General features: G+C 41.6%; 1 protein-coding gene across 10 annotated transcripts in view; it reads left to right on the top strand.

The window, feature by feature from the left end:
• The window catches only part of SOX6 (SRY-box transcription factor 6), a 539429-nt gene that overhangs the window by 345108 nt on the left and 170577 nt on the right, over nt 1–23744 (top strand). For all 10 annotated transcript variants that reach the window (XM_056851453.1, XM_056851454.1, XM_056851452.1 and 7 more), the window contains one exon: nt 3574–3642. In XM_056851453.1, the coding sequence (XP_056707431.1) occupies nt 3574–3642 (69 nt within the window). The remainder of the gene's footprint in view (nt 1–3573; nt 3643–23744) is intronic.

Raw genomic sequence — 23744 nt, 5'->3', positions numbered from 1 at the left:
GTATATACAGCAATGTATGCTCTGTTGATTTTAATGAGTTGTGACGTCTGGTATTTTATGTGCTTGAATATTTGCCCACATGTAAGGAATATGGACTCGTCCCTAATGGAAAATAACATAAAGGAATACTGTAAAAAATCAGAAGTTAGAATGTCATTTAGCCATCCAGAGATGACACAGTAATTAACTATTGACACTTGTGAATAAGCTAGCACAAATTAATCTTGACACATTTGCAGACGAGTGATATCTTACAGTGAACACTTTGTAATTATATTTCAAAATGAAAATTAAATGACACTTAAAACTAGGTTGTCATGCTCAATGAAGCGAGCATGTAGCTCAACCAATTGGCAAATAAAATTCAGAATCTGAGCCACATGGTGCTTCTGTGCCATCTTTTGCGGTGTCAGGCCCTATACATTGAGACTGTGCTATGGTAATTGCACTGTGGTGTTTTGGATGCCTTTTTCGATCACAACACCATCAATATTAGATGCCATGGTAGTACTTCACTGGTTTCCATAAGGAAATGAATATTAATTTGCTTCTATATTGTACTTAGAACTGCAGAGAGCTGTACGCTAGCAAATTGAACTTTAACAAAATCATTCCCCAAGCTATACAAAGCTTTAACCCTTACACAGGATATGGGTGCAGGCCGCTTTGATAATGCTTGGGCAAGTCTCCACATGGACATCACTTTGTAGGGATGGATTTGCTCCCTCCATAGGATGTTTTATTTATTTTCAAAATTGCTCTTTCCCCAACCATAACCAGTAGACTTTTTCAAGATAGCTTGCAAACGTAATACTCAGTGGTAAGCATAATGCTAACATTTCAAGACACAAACTTTAAAGCATAGAAACAATAATACACCAAAATATTTCACAAAGTCTTGAAGCCAGAGGGAGGGGCTGTGGCTCAGTGGCAGAGAATCTGCTTGGCTTGCAGAAGGTCTCAGGTTCAGTCCCTGGCATGTCCAGTTAAAGGGACTAGGCATGTAGGTGATGTGAAAGACCACTGCCTGAGACCCTGGAGATCCGCTGCCAGTCTGAATACACAATACTGACTTTGATGGACCAAGGGCCTGATTCAGTATAAGGCAGCTTCATGTATTCATGTAAGCTTTCCACTACAGTTTTAAAAGAAAACAGACCATAAGCATGGCCTTTCCAGGGGTTCTTAATGTGAAGGATAGATATGGGAAGAGTCATTCTGCCCTTTCATAGTGGGATGAAAGATTGCATATCTGAATGCCTGCCTAGATATATAAAGAAGAACTCATAGGTAGAAAACTAGCACATCAAGGATATATTTTTCTCTGATGCACTGATTTTCTATGTTCAGGGAGGGTTTTTTTTATAACTGTTGGAGCATTCAAACATTCATTTCTTCACATGCAGTATGAAATCATACTGCTCCAACAGGGATAATAATGTTGTTGTAAAGTTTATTTTTCTTCTTTCCTATTTTACTTTGACAGTAGCATAGAAAATTCTGTTTGCAAAGGGAGCAAAACCTTGTACCTATGCTTGTGCAACACATTGGATTCATGAGCTAATGGTTCCTAGTATGTTGAGAGCTGGTGTTAATATATTCCTGATATGCACTTAAAGCTACTTTATTTGGAGATTTTCTTGTAATGTAGCTTAAAATAATTAAAGTGACCAAGACTTACCTGGTCACTCTTTGCGATCCTCCTGGGCCCGGCTCCGGGGGGAAAGGAGGACTCTCTGCAGGGTGTGTGTGTGAGTGGCGTGGCTCTTGCCCCTCCATGTGCCGCTCTTGCCCCTCCTCTCACATTTCCTTCCTCTGCCCCGCCCCACAGCCTATCGGCGTGCAGGGCTGGCGTGGGATCCATGGCGTCAGGGGCGACAGTGCTGGTGCTTCCCCCACCCCTTCCCTTGCCTATTTAAAGGCACGCCGCCCGGCCACCAGCCTGTTATGGCTTGTTATTTTGGGGAAGATGTGCCTGCGTTCCAGCAGTCCCTGATTTGGGGACCCCCATAAGGGGTCTTGGGAGGGAGTACATCATCGTTGCCCAGCACGTGGGCTGTTTAGTTACTCCACTCCCAGGTGATGTAGGCTTCAGCTAGAGATCTATGTCCTGGTGGGGTCACCTATAAGCTACTCCAGTTGTTGTCCCAACATGCGGGTTAGGCTGTTCTATCGAGCTATCGATACATCGGATGACGGGGTGGTCACCCAATCCCTGGATCCATCCCTATGCTCCGCCAATGCTCCATCTGTTGTAATCAATAAAGCTGTGGCCGTTTGTTTTCCCAAAGATATCATTGTCTCTGTATTTATTGGTTTAACTTTCCCCTGGGGAGCCGTTTGCCCATGGGATCGCAAACCTCTTTCCCCTCTACTGTGTGTGTGTGTGTGTGTGTGTGTAAAGTGCCGTCAAGTTGCAGCTAACCTATGACGACCCCTTATGGGGTTTTCATGGCAAGAGACTAACAGAGGTGGTTCGCCAGTGCCTTCCTCTGCATAGCAACCCTGGTATTCCTTGGTGGTCTCCCATCCAAATACTAACCAGGGCTGACCCTGCTGACCCTGCTTAGCTTCCGAGATCTGACTAGATTGGGCTGTACCATGCTGCCTTCCCTCCTGCTTCCCCTCTACTAGCCATGATTTTAATTAGAATTGTCTCACAATTGCTATAAAAAAGAGGTATAGCTGAAACTCTGTGTGTATAGTTAACTTTCAGCTCATTCCTGAAAGGGGGGGCAGTTATGCAGCGGCCAGGAGTGGCACATCCATTCTGCCTGTAAAGAGGCTTTCCGCCCAGAAAAACAAAAAATAAATGCACAAAAAATGACAAAGGCGAAAAATGCTCCGTAGACTTTAGCAAGGCTACGCCAGCTATTTTGCACTGGTGGGAGGCTGTGCTGGTGTCCGAGATATAGCTTTCGTTTATGAGACTAAAATAACCTGTATTGTCTGATTTATTTATAATATATTTTTCTATTCAAAATGTCAAAAAACATTGTACAATAAAATAAAATTTTAAATGTGCAAACAGTAAGACAAAAAAAAAGTTAATTAGGAAGTCCCAGGGAGTACTTTTTTAAGCAGCCATATTTTAATTAAATGGTGGAAAAAGCATAAAGGTGATCTAAGATGAGCTTAATTATGCGGCGAGTTCTAAGTTCTTGCTCTGATTTCTAACCAATAGCTTCTCCCAAAAAAGAGAATGTTCTCGGGGGGGGGGGGGTGTGGCTCTCTTGCTGATTCAGAAAAAGGGGAAGCATTTGTAGGTGTTCCTGCAAATATAAAGATGACAATTGTAGCTTACGTACTCAGAATTAAATACATGAATACATAACCATATGTTATATCTTTGTGTTTTGATTGCCTCTGTAAATTCCTAAAGATAGGTTAGTAAATTATATCTTAAACTGTCTTCCAGTCTTTGACTGACTCCTAGACAAATGAGGTTCAGTGTAACAAAGAAGAAAAATCTTTGAAATTATCATGAGAAATAAGTTGGAATTTGTTTTCACTCGATAATATTGAAGTTTCAACATCACTGTTTTAATTTAATGGAAAATTTATTTCTAATAGATTGCAAGACAACAGCAGCAACTTCTGCAACAGCAGCACAAAATCAATCTACTGCAGCAGCAAATTCAGGTCAGTGTGTTTTATTGCTCTCTTCTGATTATTCTTAAATTCCATTTAGAGGAAGTGAAGCTTTAAAATAAAATTACCTTTACTGTCCTAGCCCGGTAAAGCTTTTACTCAAGGAAGGTTCTCTGCATTTTGTTTTAAATAATTGTGAAAAATAATTTTGGCTGAGGCTGTATTTTGTTAACAAACAGGTTTTGTTTGAAAGGCCTGGGTTAGTTTTAAATTTTCCCATTTAACTGCAAGATAAACAGACGTTTTAACTTTCTTGCTACAGAGGAAAAGCAGTGATTCAATTGTTGTTTATGGATTGCTTTATTATAACCAAGAGAGACCAGGCTTTATATTGAGACAATTATTATGGAAAACATTTGTTGCGGCTTCCATGTAGGTACACCGCCATCAAATCTTTTCTAGGGAGCTATCTTTAAAACAGATTACTGTTTATCTGCCTGACACGCCAGTTTGTGTGTGTGTGTTTTGTGTGTGTGTGTCCGTATAAATTCAGTGGATTTGGGAGAGCAGCATTCAACAAGATCCATAGATAGAATACTCTTGAATATAATTGAAGATAGATTTGTGAAAAGTATTTTAATTTCTTTAGTTGTTTACTTTTTAATATAACTCATCATGACTATAGCAATGCTATCATCACAGGCCAAACAATCACCTTTAACAAAAGGGAGCTATGAATACTATGGAGACAAATTACAGAATGGAAGAAAAAAGAGGGGAATAAAATCCAACCTGAAAACAGAAGCTGGGTATAGGTTGTAAAATCTATTACCATTTACTCAAACATCTGGTCAGATTGGTTCTAGTTGTAATACTGGTTAGTATATGTCTCTCATATACTATGTGTGCAGGTATCAACCTAGTAGAGCAACCTACAACCTATACACATGCCTGGTTGGGTTTGAACTGTTTGTATATGAATTTATTTATTTATTTCTGTAAATGTGTGCAGGCTTAACAAGGGTTTAAATTAACCACTGATGGAGGCCCAATAGGCCGAACCCCCTTTGGTATGTGGTTACAGAGATCAACCCTCGGAAATGCCATTGTGCTATTTTAATGTTTTAAAATATTTTTAACCTTCACTTAGCGCTTCTAATAAATTATATTTTTAGTATTTATATACATATATGTATATATATTTTCTTTCTACCCAACCTTGGGTACCCAGCTACAAATTACAGAATTCCAGATCCAAGGGTGTTGTAATAATAATCCTCAGGTTTTCATAACTACAACAAATACAGCAAACTAAACATAGGCCTATTTAATTATATTGTTAATAACAATAGAACCAGTAGGCTGGCTGAGATAGAACTGTTTCTGAGAAATAATTACATCCAATCTGAAAATAGGGAAGTGATGGGGAGTGGTTTCCTGCCTTGTATCAGAGGCGTAAATAGCTTCTCTCTACCACCACACCACTGAAAGATGTTTCCAAAATTCAGGCAGCAATCATAGTGACACTTCCAAGTAGGCTCATTCCATAGATTTCCTTAGGACTTGCTTAAGTAAAGGTAAAGGTCCCCTGTGCAAGCACCAGTTCATTCCTGACCCAGGGGTGATGTCACATCTGGACGTTTCCTAGGCAGACTTTGTTTACAGGGTGGTTTGCCAGTGCCTTCCCCAGTCATCTTCTCTTTACCCCCAGCAAGCTGGGTACTCATTTTACCAACTTCAGAAGGATGGAAGGCTGAGTCAATCTTGAGCTGGCTACCTGAAACCAACTTCCATTGGGATCGAACTCAGGTCATGAGCAGAGCTTGGACTGCAGTACTGCTGCTTACCACTCTGCACCACAGGGCTCCTTTACATTGCTTACATCTATGTAAATGAAGGTGTGAAAAAGAACTCAAAAACAAAATGTGTGAGACATGCTATTACAGTGGGCTGGTGCATCTCTGAAGTATGGGCTCTGGACCTCATATCCTCTGTAGCATTTATTATCCCCTCCTGCCTAAAGTGGTTCTCACCCAGCCAGGGTTTGCTCTTAAATCTGGGCTAAAAAATAATCCTGGTTAGTATTAACCATAACAAATGTAAACCTGATGCACTGTTTAAACCTATGTGGAGGGAATTTGTACTAGACAGGAGAAGAACGGAAGACATGTGATCCTGTAGTCTGTTCCTGATTTTTTTAACCAAAGAGATGTCCAGCATTATTTCTGAACTGCCTTCTCTGTGTGTACATATAAAGGCAGTAGCTGGATCAGGGCCAAACACTGCATTAAGTAGGAGACAAAATAAGATTTGTGGCCCTGTATCAAATCAGTTTGCTGTTTAGGATCAAATCAACATTCTGCCTGTATCCCAAAGTTATTTGTGTCTATTATGAAAACCTGAAGATGTACTCACTGCTCCCCAGGATCGAGGATTCAGTTATCTGTCTCCAGATTTTTCACAACATGATAGCAGGTGGCTCTGAAAGAGACAGCACATTTTGTTATTCCCAGTGGTCTCTGGATGTGGCCCCTACTTTACAGAGCTCTGAATGTTCAAGTAACATTTGGAACTCTTGGTTATATTATGCTTTCTGTGTGCTGTCGTGGCTCAACTTTGCTCCCATAGGTTGCATTTTTCACACTTCTGGCATTCATATAGTTGGGCATTCAAGTGAAATCTGTCTCATTCTTTTACCTCTTTAATAATTATGCAAATGTGATTAAAGTTCTCTTATGAAGGTGTGCAAGATCAAGTGTTTTCTATCCTGTGCAGTCTGTTCAGCCCTACAGTCTCATCAGTCTATAAAAAGGTAAAGGTCCCCTGTGTAAGCACTGGGTCATTCCTGACCCATGGGGTGATGTCAGATCCCGACGTTTACTAGGCAGACTTTGTTTATGGGGTGGTTTGCCAGTGCCTTCCCGTCATCTTCCCTTTACCCCCAGCAAGCAGGGTACTCATTTGACCGACCTCGGAAGGATGGACGGCTGAGTCAACCTTGAGCCCACTACCTGAAACCAACTTCCATTGGGATTGAACTCAGGTCGTGAGCAGAGCTTGGACTGCAGTACTGGAGCTTACCACTCTGCGCCACGGGGCTCTATCAGTCTATACTTGATCAATATTTCTCTTGGGACTGTACCGTTTCAGAGGGATATGGGATGTTCGATCAGTCTCCAATGTAAAAATTATGTCACAGAAAAGAGTGTATCCTAACTTAACTGCTAGTATAGAATTTACAGGGTGTATTTATAAGTGATTTTTCCTTGCTCCCTTTGAGTCTGAAATCTATGAGGGTTCTCTAACATAGAGTTTTTTACAGGAAGACTTTGGTAGTCTAGGAAAGATGACATGGTGAGATAATGCTGCCAATAATTTGCATAGTTTTTATTACTCTTTGCCAGCATCAAGATTCCTTCTGCTAACCAGTAAGGTCAAGAACCATTTGCTCCCATTGGCCTTAGGTTATACAAAGATCACATTGGAAGTGGTTGAGTTTCCTTCCCTCTGCTGTCCATTCATAAAACTGGTTGATTCCTTGCTTATTGCCTTCTATTCTGTTCTTCAAGCAAAGGTTAACAGGCATGTCACTGAGATCAAGTGGCAGTTCCTCTTCCTAGAAACAGCTAAATTGCCTCCAATCTATCTTGTTCTATACACGTCTTTCTCACTGAGTTATGGAGCTTAGCAGCCACTGCAGAACATTTTGTCACTTCATGCCAGTCCAGTTGTTTAAGAGCCTGTTTAGTGTGAGAGACTTTTGTGGATTGCTTCCCTCTCTTGTGTGCCTTGAGAAAGCTCATTAAAATATTGCGGGCAGGTTAAGCCTTTCTCCTCCATAGCATGTTTGCCAGGATTCTGGTGGGCTTTTCATCTTCTCCTGGAGCATCTTGCAAGGAATTGTTTTGGCTGCTGTTGGAGCTGCTGGGCCGTTGCCACATCAGGCTGGCAAATGAGTCTCAGTGAGGCTACAGTAAAGCAGAATGGTTAGCATCATTGAAGACATTTCCAGCTTTAGCTTGTTTATTTTAATTAATTACCTGCGCTTTCCAAGAGGCTTGGGGAGGGTAATGTGTAGGCATCTCGCCACATACTAAAAACATGCCATTGTGTTTTGTTTGTTCTCGGACTTTTGCTTCATTCTTTATTGTCATCAATTCAATAAAATGCACTGAAATTCATTTTATGTAAAGAAGCAGGAAGTAGAAAATATAAAGAAGACACCAAGAGTGACCAGCTGCTGACTTCTTAGAGCACCTAATGCATTAAAAGGGAAGAGGAAGGAGCAAAATTAAAGGCATTTACACACAGGATGGGGGCAGTGCTTTGCCCCACCAAAAGCAAAATTATAAGTCATCATGGCAATATATCCAAAGCACGTAGTGACCAGGATGTGATTACAGAAACTGGTATCAAACAGAAGCAGGCATTTCGACAGATGTTGCTTCTCTTGGAGGTGATTCAAATGTTTTAGGACATATTGGAAAGTCCTGCCATCCCAGAATGTAGAGGTTGGTATCGTCTAAGCAAATAAAGAATCACGTTATAACTTGAAAGCACACATAAGAAATAAACAATTAAGGTAAAGATACTATAGCTGTAATCAAAAGAGAAACTTTAGGCATGCATACCCAATTGAATTGTTACAGTAAATGACAGACTCCCATGCCAAAGTGCTTTAGAAATTCTCATACAAAAGAATGTTGCCAAACAGCACAGGGGAAGAAATACAATTCTGAAGTTCCTTTGAACAAAATATTTTAAATTCAGGCCAATAATACATTATTTTAACCTTAAAAGGGCTCTGGATTGAACCTACACCACTATTTTTCATTCTGACATTACAGTTTCTGTGTAAAGGACTGCTGCCAAAAGTCTTTTGATGCAACATGTACATTTCTTAGCTTGCAAAAAGTACAGTTCATTTTAAAATGGTAATAGAACAAGTGACTGAGATACTACTTTGAAAGCCTTGAATAATTAGTCATGGTCCAAAGACTAGTAAATGATTGGAACATTAAAGAAAATAATGTTTGAAATAGGCAGATTACATTAAACCTGTTTAACTTTTAATCAGAGTTTTCTATACAGGTGAAGCCCACACAGTCGTTCACTTAGCAGAATTTCAGTGCATTCCTGAGAGGAATGTGTGCACCGGATTTAGGAGGCAATGCAGCGGCGTTTCCTCCTAAGGAGGTTTCAGCCCGGCTGAAACTTCCGCCTGGTGCAAAAAAACCGTGCACGGGGGATACGCCACCTAAAAGGTGGCATATCTTGGGGGGTGGGGAAGGGGGAGAATACAAAGCCTTTATTGGCATTAGTTATACAACATCTATATAAACATGATAAAAAATTTTTAGAATAATCTCCATAAAATTGACACTAAAACAGGTTTAAATACATTAGAAGTTACTCACTTCACAGCCCAGGGAAGGGGTCGTTCCCGAGCTGAAACCAAACAAAAACACATAATTAAAACAAGTAAAACCAAGCTAAAATACACATTTAATTATTTTATTAGATTATATCCCACCCTTTCTCAACTTCAGTCAGGCTCAGGGAGGCTACCAACAGAAAACAATTCAATATAAATACAGGTTATAAAATTTAACACATAAAACAAAAAACATAAGGTAAGAAAGTGTGCACTAAGGGAATGCTAGATGGAACAAAAGTCTTTACCTGCTGATGGAAGGAAGATGGCAACAAGGAAACAGACGAATCTCTCTGGGAAGAGACTCCCACAGTATTGGTGCCATGATCAAGAAGTCCCTCTCCTGGATTGCCACTCATCTAACCTCAGAAGGCGGGGGCACCCAAACCAGGGTCTCAGAAGATGACTGTAATGATTGGGTAGGTTTGTAAGGGAGTAGGTGGTCCTTCAGATTTGTTGGTTCCAAGCCAAATATGGCTTTAAATGCCAATACTAGCACCTTGTGTTAGACTCAGAAACAAATTGGGAGCCAGGGTGCATGGACCAAGACTGTAGTGATATGACACCTACAACCCATTCCAGTCAACATCTTGGCTGCAGCATTCTTTCCTTTCCTTTATCCCTTAGAAGCTCCTTAGTACATGGATGTTGAGTAGCAAAATTGTTTAAACCTGTTGCCGAACAGACATAAGGACTGAAATAAATTTTGCAACTGCCAGTGTATCTTCAGGATCCCTACGATTAGAGAAGTAATGTAATGCAGTCTAAGAACCTCATAAAAGGGACATTCCAATAACATATGCTCTAGATAATCAATCAAACCAGAGGAACACAAATAAGTCTTTTCTGAATAAATTAACCTAACATATCTACCTCTTACAACCATAGAAGGGTTGGCATTTAATCTGGCAAGAACTAAAGCTTTTAAAAGGCATGGTATTGCCAAAAAATAAGTATATGATGGCAAACATCTTGGGGAGGAGTAGGCTGCAGCATTATGTACTGACTGAAGTTTCTGAACACTTTACAAGGGCAGCACCATATAGAGTGCATTGCAGTAACCTGATCGAGATGGAACCAGGGCATGCACTTGAGTGGCCAGATCTTTTCTGCCCAGGAAAGACCACAAAGTCTGTCCTTATCACAGCTGCCACCTGCTTATCCAACAGTAAGCCTGGCTCCAAGAGCACCCCCAAACTATGGACCTGTTCTTTCAAAAGGATTCTAACCCAATACAGAATAGGTGAAACCCTAAGTCCCGATTCAGACTTTCCACTCACTTCCATCTTACTGGTAGGGCTGTCAAAAAAAAAAAAATTCGGTACAGTTCGGATTCGGCCGAATTTGGCCCTTGTGGGTTCGGTACGTGCCGAAGTCCGAACTCCCCCACTTCGGATCCGTTCAATTCGGCGGGAATTCAAAGTTCGGGAAAAAAAATCGGCCGAATAAAGCCATTAAAAACACAACCGCGCCTTTCCGCGGCTCTGGGGGCGGCATTTTTGGGCTTAGAGGTCCCAAACTTTCAGCAGAGCTTCAAAGGACGTATATTGAAAGACTCCCCGAGTTTTGTAAAGATTGGGTCAGGGGGGGGCTGAGATATGGGCCCTGAAAGGGGTCCCCCCCACCCTTAATGTGTATCTCTCAGCAGAGCTTGCCGCCCACGCACAAAGCTCCCAGCCCCGACAAACAGCTGATGAGAGCAAGGGCGGGGCAGGTGCTAAGAACTTTGCAAAGCAACACAACTGAAAAGCAACACCTTTGCAAACATGCAAAGGGCGGGGCAGGTGTGAAGAATTTTGCAAAACAATACAACTGCAAAGCAACACAAGCACGCAATGCAACACCTTTGCAACAGTGCAAAGCAACACCTGACACCTAGGAGTTTGCAAACCATGGAAAGGGACAGAGGCAGCTAGCTATGCATAATGAGCGGGAGGGGGTGGAATTTCTCCTTTTGCATTGGACTTGGGACCAGGCAGATGCATTCTTTAAGTCACCATTTGAAAACCAGTTTTGAGCAAGCATCAAAATAACCTAACTGATCTTATGAATGAGGAAAAACCTGAAGAATAAAAATGAAGCCCCCTCTCAAACCAGGGAGAGAGAGACTGGAGGGGGAACACACACCCCAGGCAGAACCGGCAAAAGCCCCCTTTGGCTTCCCCCCCCACCCACAGAAACTGCTCCCTCCCCACACACACACACAGACTCTGCTTCCCCCCCCCACACACACAGAAAAGAAAAATTATAGATTAAAGCCCCCAAAGGGGTCTTACTGTGGCTGTCTTCTGTTCCAGCAGGAGGGGCTGGGAGGCTGGGTAATCCAATATGATTCCATTTGTATCCAATATAAGATCCATATATATGCATCTCTCGAGGGTGATCCATTCATCCCAATAGGGAAAAGGGGAAAGCCCATATCTCGGGGGGCCCTGACCCAATGTTTACAAAACTTGGGTGGTCTCTTAAAAAGCCTTGACTGAAGCTCCGCTGAAAGTCTGGGGTCGGCACACCCAAAAATGCGCCCCCTGCAGCCACGGAAAGAGAAAAGGGGGGGGAGCCGATATTTCAGCCCCCACTGAACCCATCTTTACAAAACTTGGGTGGTCTCTTAAGAGGGATTCTCTGAAGCTATGATAAACGTTTGGGGGCTGAACCCCCAAAAAAGCGCCCCCTGCAGCCACGAAAATGGAAAAGGGGGGAGAGGAAAAAGGGGTGGAGCCCATATCTCGGAACCCCCTGACCCAATGTTTACAAAACTTGGGGGGTATCTTAAGAAGCCTTGTCTGATGCTCCGCTGAAAGTTTGGGGTCGGCACACCCAAAAATGCGCCCTCTGCAGCCATGGAAAGAAAAAAGGGGGGAGCCCATATCTCGGGACCCCCTGACCCAATGTTTACAAAACTTGGGTGGTCTCTTAAGAAAACCTGTCTGAATATCCCCTGAAAGTTTGGGGTCGGTACCCCAAAAAATGCGCCCCCTGCAGCCACGGAAAGGAGCGAATGTGCACAAGCACCCCCTCACACACACATGAGGATTTCCCTCTCTCTCTCTCTTTCCCCGGCCGGCCGCACATCAGCTGATTCCTCCAGTACTCAATCCTGACTGATTGGCCAGAAGAAGACCCAGCTTGGCCACCGATTGGCCAGGGGAGGAGAATGCTGCTTACTGAAGGTTATGCTGCTTACTGACGGCCCCGAATTGGCCGAATTTATTCGCGAACTCCCGAACTCGCTGAATTCGGCCCCCCCGGTTGCCCCCCAGTTTTGAGTTCGGTTCCTCCCGAACTAAAAACCGCCGAATCAAGGGAAATTCGGCTGATTTTCAGTTCGGGCCGAACCGAATTGACAGCCCTACTTACTGGCATTAAGCTTCAGTTTACTAGCCCATGTCCAGCCCAAAACTGCCTCCAGGCACTATTTCAGGGTTTCTTCAACCTTTCTGAGATCAGCTGGAAGGGCAAGATAGAGTTGTGTCATCGACATATTGGAAATCTCCAGAGAACCTGACCCAGCGTTTGTCTGTAGATGTTGAAAAGCATAGGGGGACAAGGTGGAGCCATGTGGAACCCCACAAACCATAGACCAGGGAACTGAGCAGCAGCCTCCCGGCACCAACTTTTAAACCTACCCTACAGGTAGGACCAAAACCACCACAAAATTGTGCCTCCAGTTTCTAGCCTGGAAAGTCTGTCCAGAAGAATATCATGCTATCAAAAACATCTGAGAGATCCAGGAGAATCAAGAGATCCAGGAGAATCAACAGAGGCATGCTCCTTCTGTCCATCTCCTGGCACAGGCCATCCAACCAGGGTGATCAAGGCTATTTCAGTCCCAAAACCAGGCCTGAATCCCGATTGGAAAGGATCCAGTCTGCTTTATCCAGAAATGCTTGACGTTGTCCAGCTAGCACCCATTCAATCGCCTTGCTTAAGAATTAAACATTTGAGACTGGTTGATAATTACTGAAATATCCTGGGGTGTCTGCCTGCCTATACATATTATCTGACAACTCCTCGTCTCTGTAGAGCTGTTTGCTTGGCTAGATTGAATGCTAACCCTTCTATGGTAATGCAGGGCAGAATTCTGAATATACCATACTCAGTCAGGATCTGCCCTTGCTCTTCTGGCTCTATTGACACATTAGCCCATGCCCTTTTGGAATGCAGCTTTTACTAGGAACTTCGATCGCGCTATATTTTCCCCCTTTTAATATACAAATCCAATGCCTCTGTGACTGACATAATGCCTTTTTTACTAAGCGACAGGGACCCCAAGGCTATATTGTCAGTGGCAAGATTTGTTTCAGTCCTTATATCCCTCCAACACTAGATATATGCTGCTCAAGATCAATTGATCAAGGAGCTTCTAAGGGATAAAAGGAAAGGAAATATCCTGGGTCCAGGGTAGGCTTCTCTGTGGCTCTTGCTAGGCAACCTCAACCATTTTGCCAGCCTTACAGCCTTGGTTCCTGTCTGTAAAAGGTGGCAGAGGGTGGGAAGGGAACTTTCCAGTACTATTTTGGCCTTTGAAGGAGGACTTATGGGGCCAGGCCTGGTAGCAACCACTGGGCAACTTGCTGCCACCCCAGAAGAACCGTGGTTATAGTGGTTAGAGTTTCTGTGAAGATAAAATGGAGGAGAATGCTGTAAGCTGCTTTTGGTACCCATTGTGGAGAACAGAGATGGAGAATTAAGTAAATAATAAGTATAGCTGAAGGGGGCAGATAAAAGGTAGGTGGATGGATGCGAAGGAGAAAATGAAGCAAGGAAAGGTGAGGATATGAAAGTTGCCAGAAGGAGGAAACGAGGAAGTAGTATGGGGAGCAGCATACAGAGGAAAGCCCCCTAAAAGTCCTTGCAAGTTATCCAACGTGCAACTAGGCCTGGCCTGGTGGCTGGCATCTTGTAACTGAGTTGGCAGCTTTTCTAGTTTTCCTAACAGAGGCTGCTGAGGGAGGGAGGGAGGGAGGGAGGGAGGGAAGGAAGGCTGAAGACGGGTGCTGATGGGTGGAAAGGAGAAAAGGAGGCAGGCAAAGGGGACAGATGAGGGAGGTTTTCAGGGAAGGGAAAGTGGAAATACTGGGTGAAGGGAAAATGAGATCCCCCCACGCTTTCCCCTTGTTTGAATCTAACAGCAAAGATTCCTAGTAAGGAACAAAATGTTTTCAGTGAACTAGTATTTCATACAACTGTCCCATAAAGGCTGCCTGAGACTCCTTGTGTACAATACCAGCTAAACACAATTAGCTATTTTGTGTAAATTGGTTTACTGAGTCAATCAGCCATCTATTGTGTGGTTTGTCTCCATGTAGTCACAAGCCACTGCCATCCATGTGACAACCTAGATGGGAAAAATCTTCCTAATTGTAGCTCAAAGGGTTCCGTATTCATGTTGCTACCTCCTCCACCCCCCCCACCCCAGTTGACCTCGCAGTTATTTCCTTCATGTAGCATTTAGATTTCTGTTTGAATTAGCGATGGTATCATGGCACACTGAAAGTTGAATTCTTTTCCATAAGTGTGTTTTCTTTTAATTGCCACTAGAAGTCATTTCCACAGATAATTTTTCCCTCCAGCCCTAGCAAGCAATGCTCATGCTGTGTAGTTTAATATCAACAAACTTGCATGGTCTCACTTTATTAAAATGAGAGAGCATGACAGTAAACAAAGGGGCAGTAAGATGAAAAATGACAACTGTTTAAACTGTCCTTGAGTACCAATAATTTGTGCTGTACTTAAAACTAAGAGGCTGAACCAACAAATCCCTCTCCTTATCCGTGATTAACTACTGACAATCCAGGTACCTGGTGAGCTGAATAAGGACGATCTCTTTATGTGAAGTGCATGTCTAAAGATCAGGAATAATTACATTCTACATTAGCCTTCATGGCCCTCACAACCTGGTTAATTAATTTTTTTGCCAGGATAATAATAGTAGGAATATATTTGAAGATATAGTTCATCATTAAGTATCTAATTGACCTCCTCTTTAAGAGCCGGACCCTGCCTTTATTGCCTTCTGGAAATGGGTTAAAGCTGCTAGTTATAAGTTTGCTGAAGAAGCACCAGCTAGAATTTAGTTCACATCAGGCTGCAACTGTTGCTACTTAGAGCCTTTCTTTATTTGTAAACGGTATTTAGCACTAACAACAAAAAGCAATTACATTACCAGCGTTCTATCACAGGGGAATATTCCCCCCTCCGTCTTTTTGTTATCGATCATGAAACTGATCCCCTTCCAGCGAACTCAAAAGAGGACCAAATAAAGCCATTGAAAGCAATCTGATACTTCTGTTGGCATGGTACATGAATCAGAGACCCTCTCATTAGAAGAAAACAACCCAAGGCTTATAAAGCAAGCTAAAAGCCTATGGATAGCCCTCCACTCCAGCAAGCCCTTAAAATCTATGCATCTAATATGACATGTGCCCTCCCTCCCCTCGCATCTGCAGATATCTAAATTTGCAGATTGGGACCATACTGATACTAAACAGATTTTCCTGCAAACTTGGGAGAACCCCCCAGTTTTGTAGAAAAATCCAAAACTTTAAAAAAAACAAAAACACATTGGGAGGTTTAAATCCCCCCCCCCAATGAAAGATAGTTCTTTGCACAAGTGCAGAGAACACACCTACCTCCTGTGTGGTCATTGCTTGGTTCTAGTGGAACCTGAGAGTGGTGCCAGGACTGGTGGCAGCTGCAGCAGGCCCTGGAGCTGCACCAAGCCCAGCAGTGGCTGTGCTGGAGTCCAGGAGCTGTGGTGAGCCCAGCAAGAAAGTGGAGTCTCGCAGCCCCACACTTGTATAGTATTATTGTATCTTATCAATAATTAGTCACCCACACCCCTGGGAAATGCTCTTCATTTTCACTATTGTGTGCTTTTTAAAAATTGTTGTATGCATATTGCTCTGATGTTCCTTGGGCCTTTAAAAAAAGATAAAAATGCAGATTGAATTATTACTTGGATGTTAAATAATAAAAGGTATTTAGTATTGACCATTCCTTGATAGAGAAGTTAATCTGGAGAACCTTCAGGAGAAAATCTCATTCCAGTACCTTGCCCAATGTGCAACGTTTTTGATCCACATTCTGTCCATGTTCAAAATTAGGATGCCTAGGTCACTGACATTATCTGTTAAAGTTGTGCGTAGTGTGAACATTACTATAATACTTGTGGCTTGGCATAATTTGTCTCGTCTTGTGGCCTTCCCATTTTCTTAGGAGATTTGTCTGTACTGACATGCCTATTTTATTTTATTATTTTACAAAATTTATACCCCAGCTTTCTGCCCTCATAAGGGCCACCAAAGCAATTAATAAATTAAAACATACATAATAAAATCACATCATAAACTGCATAAAAATAGATTCATTAAAACAGTTAAAACCAGAGCTAAAATACATACAAAAACATAAAAACAATAAAAACATTGGGCAAGAAGGAGGGATCACTGATGCAACACCAAATAAAACAATTGGTGAAAGAAGAAGAAGAGTTGGTTTTTATATGCTGACTTTCTCTACTGCTTAAGGAAGAATCAAACCGGCTTACAATCACCTTCCCTCCCCACAACAGACACCCTGGGAGGTAGGTGGGGCTGAGAGAGTGTGACTAGCCCAAGGTCACCCAGCTGGCTTCATGTGTACGAGTGGAGAAACAAATGCAGTTCACCAGATCAGCCTCCCCCACTCATGTGGAGGAGTGGGGAATCAAACCCGGTTCTCCAGATTAGAGTTCACCGCTCCAAACCACCGCTCTTAAGCACTATACCATGCTGGCAACAGAAGGGGCACAGATAGCAGCAGAAGAGGACAGATGGATCTCCCTGGGGAAGAGAGTTCCAGAGTTTTGTTGCCACTATGGAGAAGGGTTTCTCCTGGGTTGCCACAACCTAATCTCAGAAGGTGGGGGAACCTGAAGTAGGGCCTGAGAAGATGACTGTAATACTCAAGCAGGTTCATAAGATAGTAGACAGTCTTTAAGATATGTTAGTCCCAAACCATATGTAGCTTTAGAAGTCAGCAACAGCACCTTGAATTGTTTATAATTTATTTATTTGATTTATTTAATTCATTTATACCCCACCTTTCTCCCCAATGGGGACCCAAAGAGGCTTACATCATTATCATCCAATTGTGCCCAGAAACAGACTGGGAACCAATCTACATGGGCCAAGACTAGAGTGATAATGGGCCCCATGACCCACTCCATTCATTCTGTACCAGTTGAATACATAGATTAATACAAGATGACAAAGCCAGATGGACTCCATGCCAAAGGAAAACAAACGTTACTAAATGTAGGATCATTGCAGGCCTTTTTTGTTGTGTCATTTTGTAAAGTACCTGTTGTTGTTGTTGTTTTAAAAATTAAGTTGCATTATTACAAAACGTGCTTATTTCCCATTGAAATTTCTAGCAGTGTATTTAATGAGGAAAAAGGCTATGCCTTCTGTATCTCTTTCATGTGACTTCTTTAATTATAGAGCAGTAAATGGTAGGCTATCATATGTTAGCAAGATGAGCAACAGTCTATGAAATGAGCTACAAGTTAATAAAATCATCTAGTGGTAGCATTGGCCAAATGTTAGTACACATGTTTTGGAAAGTGATATTTCAACGGGCTTGAAGAATAGGACTCTGGTGCATTGACCCTGAACATGATCTGATAGGTGGAAAAGAGCTAAAGCTACAGAAAAAACTCAGAGCGGCTGTGGGAAGTGACAGGAGATCATGCTTTCTGAAACACCAAAAAGTCATATTAATAACTATGTTGCTTAGCTGAAAAACCTCTCCCCCCCCCACAAAGCATAATTTTTGGTGGCGAGTACATGCTCCCCCTACACAAATGCTCCCTTCCAGAACATTCACCCTTCTGTGCCATGATAATAAAGTAAAATAAATAGAACACATTGGGTTGGATTCAGACTAAATGACCAATTTCCACCAATTCCCACTGCAGATGTCCCTCATACCATACCTCTGTGTCCCATGTCCCCCAGGAGCAGCATTTCACATAGCTCAGTGAGCTATAATATTAGGATGGAGGAAGGAAATTCTATTCTGCCACTGGATAATGTAGTCTGGACACAGTCTGTTTTGGTAATGAGGTTGCATCCTGGGTGAGCTCCCTGGGACACGTTCCCCACAATCCTTGGGCCCCGTACCCCACATTAATATATATATAATATATATATATAATATATATATATATATATTATATAATATAATATATATATAAAACTGAAAGATAATAAGCAGTGGGAAAGGGAGAAAGTCACCCTTATGTCAGTGGAGTCTACATGGGTCTTATGATTCCCAGAATCAGCTTTCTTGAGGTCAGAAAAAACTAATCAGGTGAGGGGAGCACAGAAAATATCTGGGATCCTTGTGTTCACTGACTGCAGAATCCAACAAAATGTATAATGTCATCTCCCAAAATAGGCTGAAATCCTGACTTTAAGCATGGTAAACTGATTTGCACTGAATGGAATCCATCAACGTCATCTTTACAAGTAATCTATAGCTTTCGGTATGGCACTGATAGCTTCTGGGTGCTCTTTGCAGAAATGGTTTTCCAGAATAGAAGACTGAATGGCAAGTTGTTGCAGGATACATTGTATTTGTAATTATCATTGATGGTTGTTTGTTGTTGTTTGGCAAGAGGTAAACCCCAAGAAAATAAGATTGAAGCAGAAGTTGGGTTGGTACACTGAAGTTTTGCTTACAGCAATAGACTGTCCTGGATAGTCTCTCAGGATTATAGTTAAGACACATCTCTTACCAAGATGTAGAAACAATGTCAGTTCTGGGCCTTTTACTTGTCATAAGTTTTATGTGCATGAAATTTTTCTTTGATCATTAATCGTGTGCTATTTGAGGTTAAGCAATAATTTTCTTCTCTGCAATATGCTTTCCAGGATATAGTAAATAAAGAGAATAGTTAATAAAATCTTAGTATGGGTGTTTAAACAACTTGATTTATGGTGATTACTATGTATACAAGCAACACTGGAATGTGATGATATAAAAGGTCAAAATTTCATTTTAGAGGTACAGGTATTTCAACGAGAAAGAGATGTAACACAGCCCTGTAAAAAAAGAACAATTAAAGCATTTAGAGAATAAACTGGGGTGTATATTTTTTGGGATAACAGTGAAGTATTTGGTTCACTATATGAGGCAAACATTGACTTGGGGAATCCAAGTGTTTTTTAGGTGTTCTAGTTCACAGTGCAGCAACATATTTTCAGACTTTTGTGAAAGTAAGGGAAGAAGTCCACATGTGTTTCTTTAAACAACCTCCATAAGAGAGAGGATGATTATGTTGTATATATGAACAAAAAGGTTGGAAGAGGTATTGGATTTACACACGGGATGCAGAAAAGGATAGGCATTTAAAAATAGAATGTAATAAAATAAAATTAATGAGATGTAGAGCAAATAATACATTGTTACAGTTTGCGGCACTTAGTCTTCCCGCCATATATTTCTACCAAAATGAAAGCCAAAGCAGGGCTTTAGTCTTGAATAATCAAGTAGTGAGTGATAAGGTGACACAAATGCATTTGAGAGCAAGTCCTAACAGTTGCACAATGGAGGGCTGGAACAAGTAATGTAGGAAAGCTAAGGAATTGCCATCTTTGGTGATTTCTATATGGAAATCAAAACTGTGTCTATCGACTTCCTGTAGAGCGTTTGGTCCGAGCGCCATTGTTTCCTGGGGGCTCCCAGGAAACACCAAGAGTCGTTTAGATTTGGAGTGCAAAAAGCACTCCAACTCGGTCCTAAATAGTGGATCGGGAAGCAGGAAATTCCCCTGCAGCCTTCAAGAGCGGTTTGGACTCCCATATTCTCTGAGAGAGCTTTTTTAAGCCTCCCGTAGAGTTGGAAGTTGTCCCCGCCGGCATAGGGGCTACCATTGCCACGGACGACTCTTTGGATTATAGGCTTTGACCTCCTCTATACATTAACATCAAATAATCTATGAAAAGAACAAGAAGCCTCACCTTTGGAAGTCAGAGTGAGTAAAAAGACACTTTTTGCCTTTATCTTGATTGAGAAGACCTGAATGACGATAAAAACACCTACGAAAACCGGCGACTCCCTGCCCAGCGTAACGAGACTTTTAAAATAAACAAATGCCATTAAATGAACTGACTAAGACCTTATCAACTTGATCAGTGAGTAGACGCAATAAAAGGGACTTTTGAATGACTTTACAACTACCAATTAAATGCTTTGAGGGGAGGGAGGGAGACGAAAACCTTCCCCCCCCACTTCCGGCTTCTTTGATTCAATGTCCAGCCACGTCGCCTCTTAAGACCGGAAGATAACAAGAAGGGCTTTGTTACCATCGAAAAGACAGGGCAGATTGGAAGACTTGAAGTGAATCTCCCCGGTGTAACCATCAAATCGTTCCTACTACTTAACCACCGAGAGGAGACGACGCAGGGTCTATGATACTGCAGTTTCCTGTCTACTTTCTTTTCTTTATCTGTGCTGCTTTGAAGTATAATTGAGGATATCTTGAAAATTACAAAGCCTGCTTCTATATAAGAATACAAGCAGATATGTCAAACAAGAGGATGGAAGAGATGTTACTCAAACAAATGGACATGTTTGTAGTGCAACAAGATTTAGTCTTTGAAAAACAACAAGCGCTCTCACATCAAGCATTTCAACTAGCTGAGGTGATGAATATCCTATTTAAATCAATTAATGGAAAATTGGACACAATTATTGAGGAGATCCACAATATGAAGACCCAAGATTTTAAAGAGGTAGCTGCAAGTGACCAGCTGGCAAGGAGAGAGAGCAACATGAGAGAACTCAATACCTCTACAATTTACTTGTCTGAGTCACTGCTGACAGGAGGAGTATTATTATCCCAAGAAAACACTTCCTGGCAGCCAGCGATGGAGGGAGACATGATGAAGGATTTTACCAAGAAGATGCTGGAAATTTTAACAAGAAGCCAATGGATACAATCACCGGGATCTTCTTTTACATCTTCAGAGGCCAGAATTGCAGCTACTATATTGAAAAACGGGGGGTGGGGATTGGGAAATAAAGAAGGACTGGCAGATCCCCTCCCAAAACAAGATAATGGCTAAAATGATGCTTATTTTTGGGGTGTAAGGGAGCCACGGTGGATTTACTTTGATGAATTTTTAATGGGAAAATTTGTTTATGTATTGATCTAATCCCTTTAATTTAGAATAATAGAATGTTATATAGAGACAATGATGATAATATTATAACTAGGTAGGACTTGAAATTGCTTATAGAAGTAGTATAGATAGCTTAAAGCAAGTCTGTATGAGAGAAAATAAGGATTAGAAATTAATTTGAAATGCAAAAGTGTTAACCAGTAGAATTAGTGACTGAAGAAGATGCGGGGAAGTCACATATAGTAGATAGCATAGAATATTATAGATAACATATTCTCAGTAATAGCAATGAACTTTTTTTGTTACAAGCAGTTACAACTGAATATATTGTTGAGATATGTTTATTTTAGTTGAATTGTAGAAAATAATAAAAATAATTTAAAAAAAACCTGTGTCTATCAAGGGCAGTTTAAAAAATAGGCTCTCCACTTTTACATTATGTTGCACGTGACTGCAGTTGCCTTCCTGGTTTTTGATTTTGTGAACGATGGAGACTTTTAAAAAAGTAGTTTACAGTTTACCTCCTATTTTATCATGAGCCAGTAGCTTTCTTCTGGACAAAGTGTCTCAGTTCAGGTATAAGTTCAGGAATATTGAGCTTATAAATGTTGTAGATAAATTACAATTTTGTTTAATCAATCAATTAATTTAAATAGTGGTTAGTCTGTTTGGATTCCACTCACAGAGAATCATTCAGATCCTCGTCGAAGGCTTTCACGCTCAGAGTTCATTGGTTCTTGTAGGTTATCCTGGCTGTGTAACCGTGGTCTTGGAATTTTCTTTCCTGACGTTTCGCCAGCAACTGTGGCAGGCATCTTCAGAGTAGTAACACAGTGTTACTACTCTGAAGATGCCTACCACAGTTGCTGGCGAAACGTCAGGAAAGAAAATTCCAAGACCACGGTTACACAGCCCGGATAACCTACAAGAACCAATTCAGATCCTCATTTGCCATAACTAATACTAGCTTAACTCCTTTCACTACCCCCTCCCCAAGACCCACGGGGTGTACTGGCCTAGGGCTGCCGAGAGGGGGCACTGAGGGGACAAATTCAGGGGGCTCAAGTCAGCTGGAGTGTCATGAGACGTCCAGCTGAATGCCTTTCCAATGATTTTCCTTTTGATGCAGTTCTGGCTGAAGCCACTAGTGGTGTAGGAAAGTTTGAGCACAGTAAGAGGCACTCTTAGCTAGACTCACATTTCTGCGAGACTGAACCAAAGAAGTTGTTAATGTGTTGCAGCAAGATAAAACAACCTTTCCCTCACTTTCCCTTAATTTCTCTGCCTCTTTTCCACTCTTTTCTCATTCATTTCTCTCTCCCTCCACCAAATTTTTCTATGTCCTCCCCCCCATGTATTTCCAAGTCTTGGTCTCAACTACTTATCCCTATCCTGCTTGGCAGCAGAATGTAGTTAATAGTAGTATAGTATCAAACCTTTGTTAATATTGTGAATAGAAAGGTGGGAGATAATATTCCCCCATGATATAACACAGTAGTAAAAGGATGCTTCATCTCTCCCCCACCCTTTACATGCATGGTAATAGCATATTAATCTGTTTTAGAGGTTATACTTGTGGAACAGAAGTTAGAACTCCCAGTTCAGGCACTGGGGTGTTATCATAATTATTGTGTTGGTGAAGATGTAATAGCCCTTTGTAAAGGCTACTTTACTATAGGACACATGACATATATTTAATGACATTAAAAATTAGATTTATAACACATTTTTAATGATATTAAAATTATATTTATAACAAATGTCATATCCAATCTTTCTCCCCAGTGGGGACCCAAAGTTGCTTTTTTCTCCTGTCCTTCATTTTATCCTCAAAACAACCCTGTGACGTAGTTTTGGCTGAGAGTGTGTCACCCAGCAACATTCCATGGTGAATTGGGGATCTGAGTATTAGAAACACAGGGTAGGTTGCTTGAAAGCTCTCTTAGTACATGTTGCCTAGGGCTGTGCAAAAAAAAAAATCAGTAAATTTTGGGTTTATTGAACCTGAATTTGGTAAACCTGAAATAAACCCAATACCCGGTAAATGGGTATTTGACTTTATTTCCAGGTTTCCTGAAAAAATTCAAGGTTCATGCTAGGACAGTCCCTTGCAGCTACGCTGCAAATTTGGTGACTCTACCTTGAAAAATGCTCCCCGGGAGAATTTTAAAAGTACTTACTTTTCATAGTCTGTAATGGCTGCACCCACACCCAAGAATCATGGGGAAACTCAGTTTCCCATGAATGCTTGCAACTCTGAAGGGGCTGACCCCCTCTTCCATAGAAAAGCATTGTAAACTTTACCATAGTTTCCTATGAAGAATGGGGGTGACCTCTTCCGGGGTTCATAAAATTGGACTCCCTGACCCAAACTTTACCAAACTTTGGGGTTCATGCAAGGAGAGTCCCTTTGCAGCTTTGCTGTGAATTTGGTGACTCTACCTCAAAGAATGCCTCTCCCAGAGCTCATCAAAAAAAAATCCCTTAGGGAAAAGCCTGGGGAAAGCCAAAGCCAAAAATTGATTGGCTAGCCACTTTAGGCTTAA

Source organism: Euleptes europaea, chromosome 6 (assembly GCF_029931775.1).
Source record: "Euleptes europaea isolate rEulEur1 chromosome 6, rEulEur1.hap1, whole genome shotgun sequence".
NCBI classification, from domain to species: Eukaryota; Metazoa; Chordata; class Lepidosauria; order Squamata; family Sphaerodactylidae; genus Euleptes; species Euleptes europaea.
This window is presented reverse-complemented; position numbering and strand designations above follow the sequence as displayed.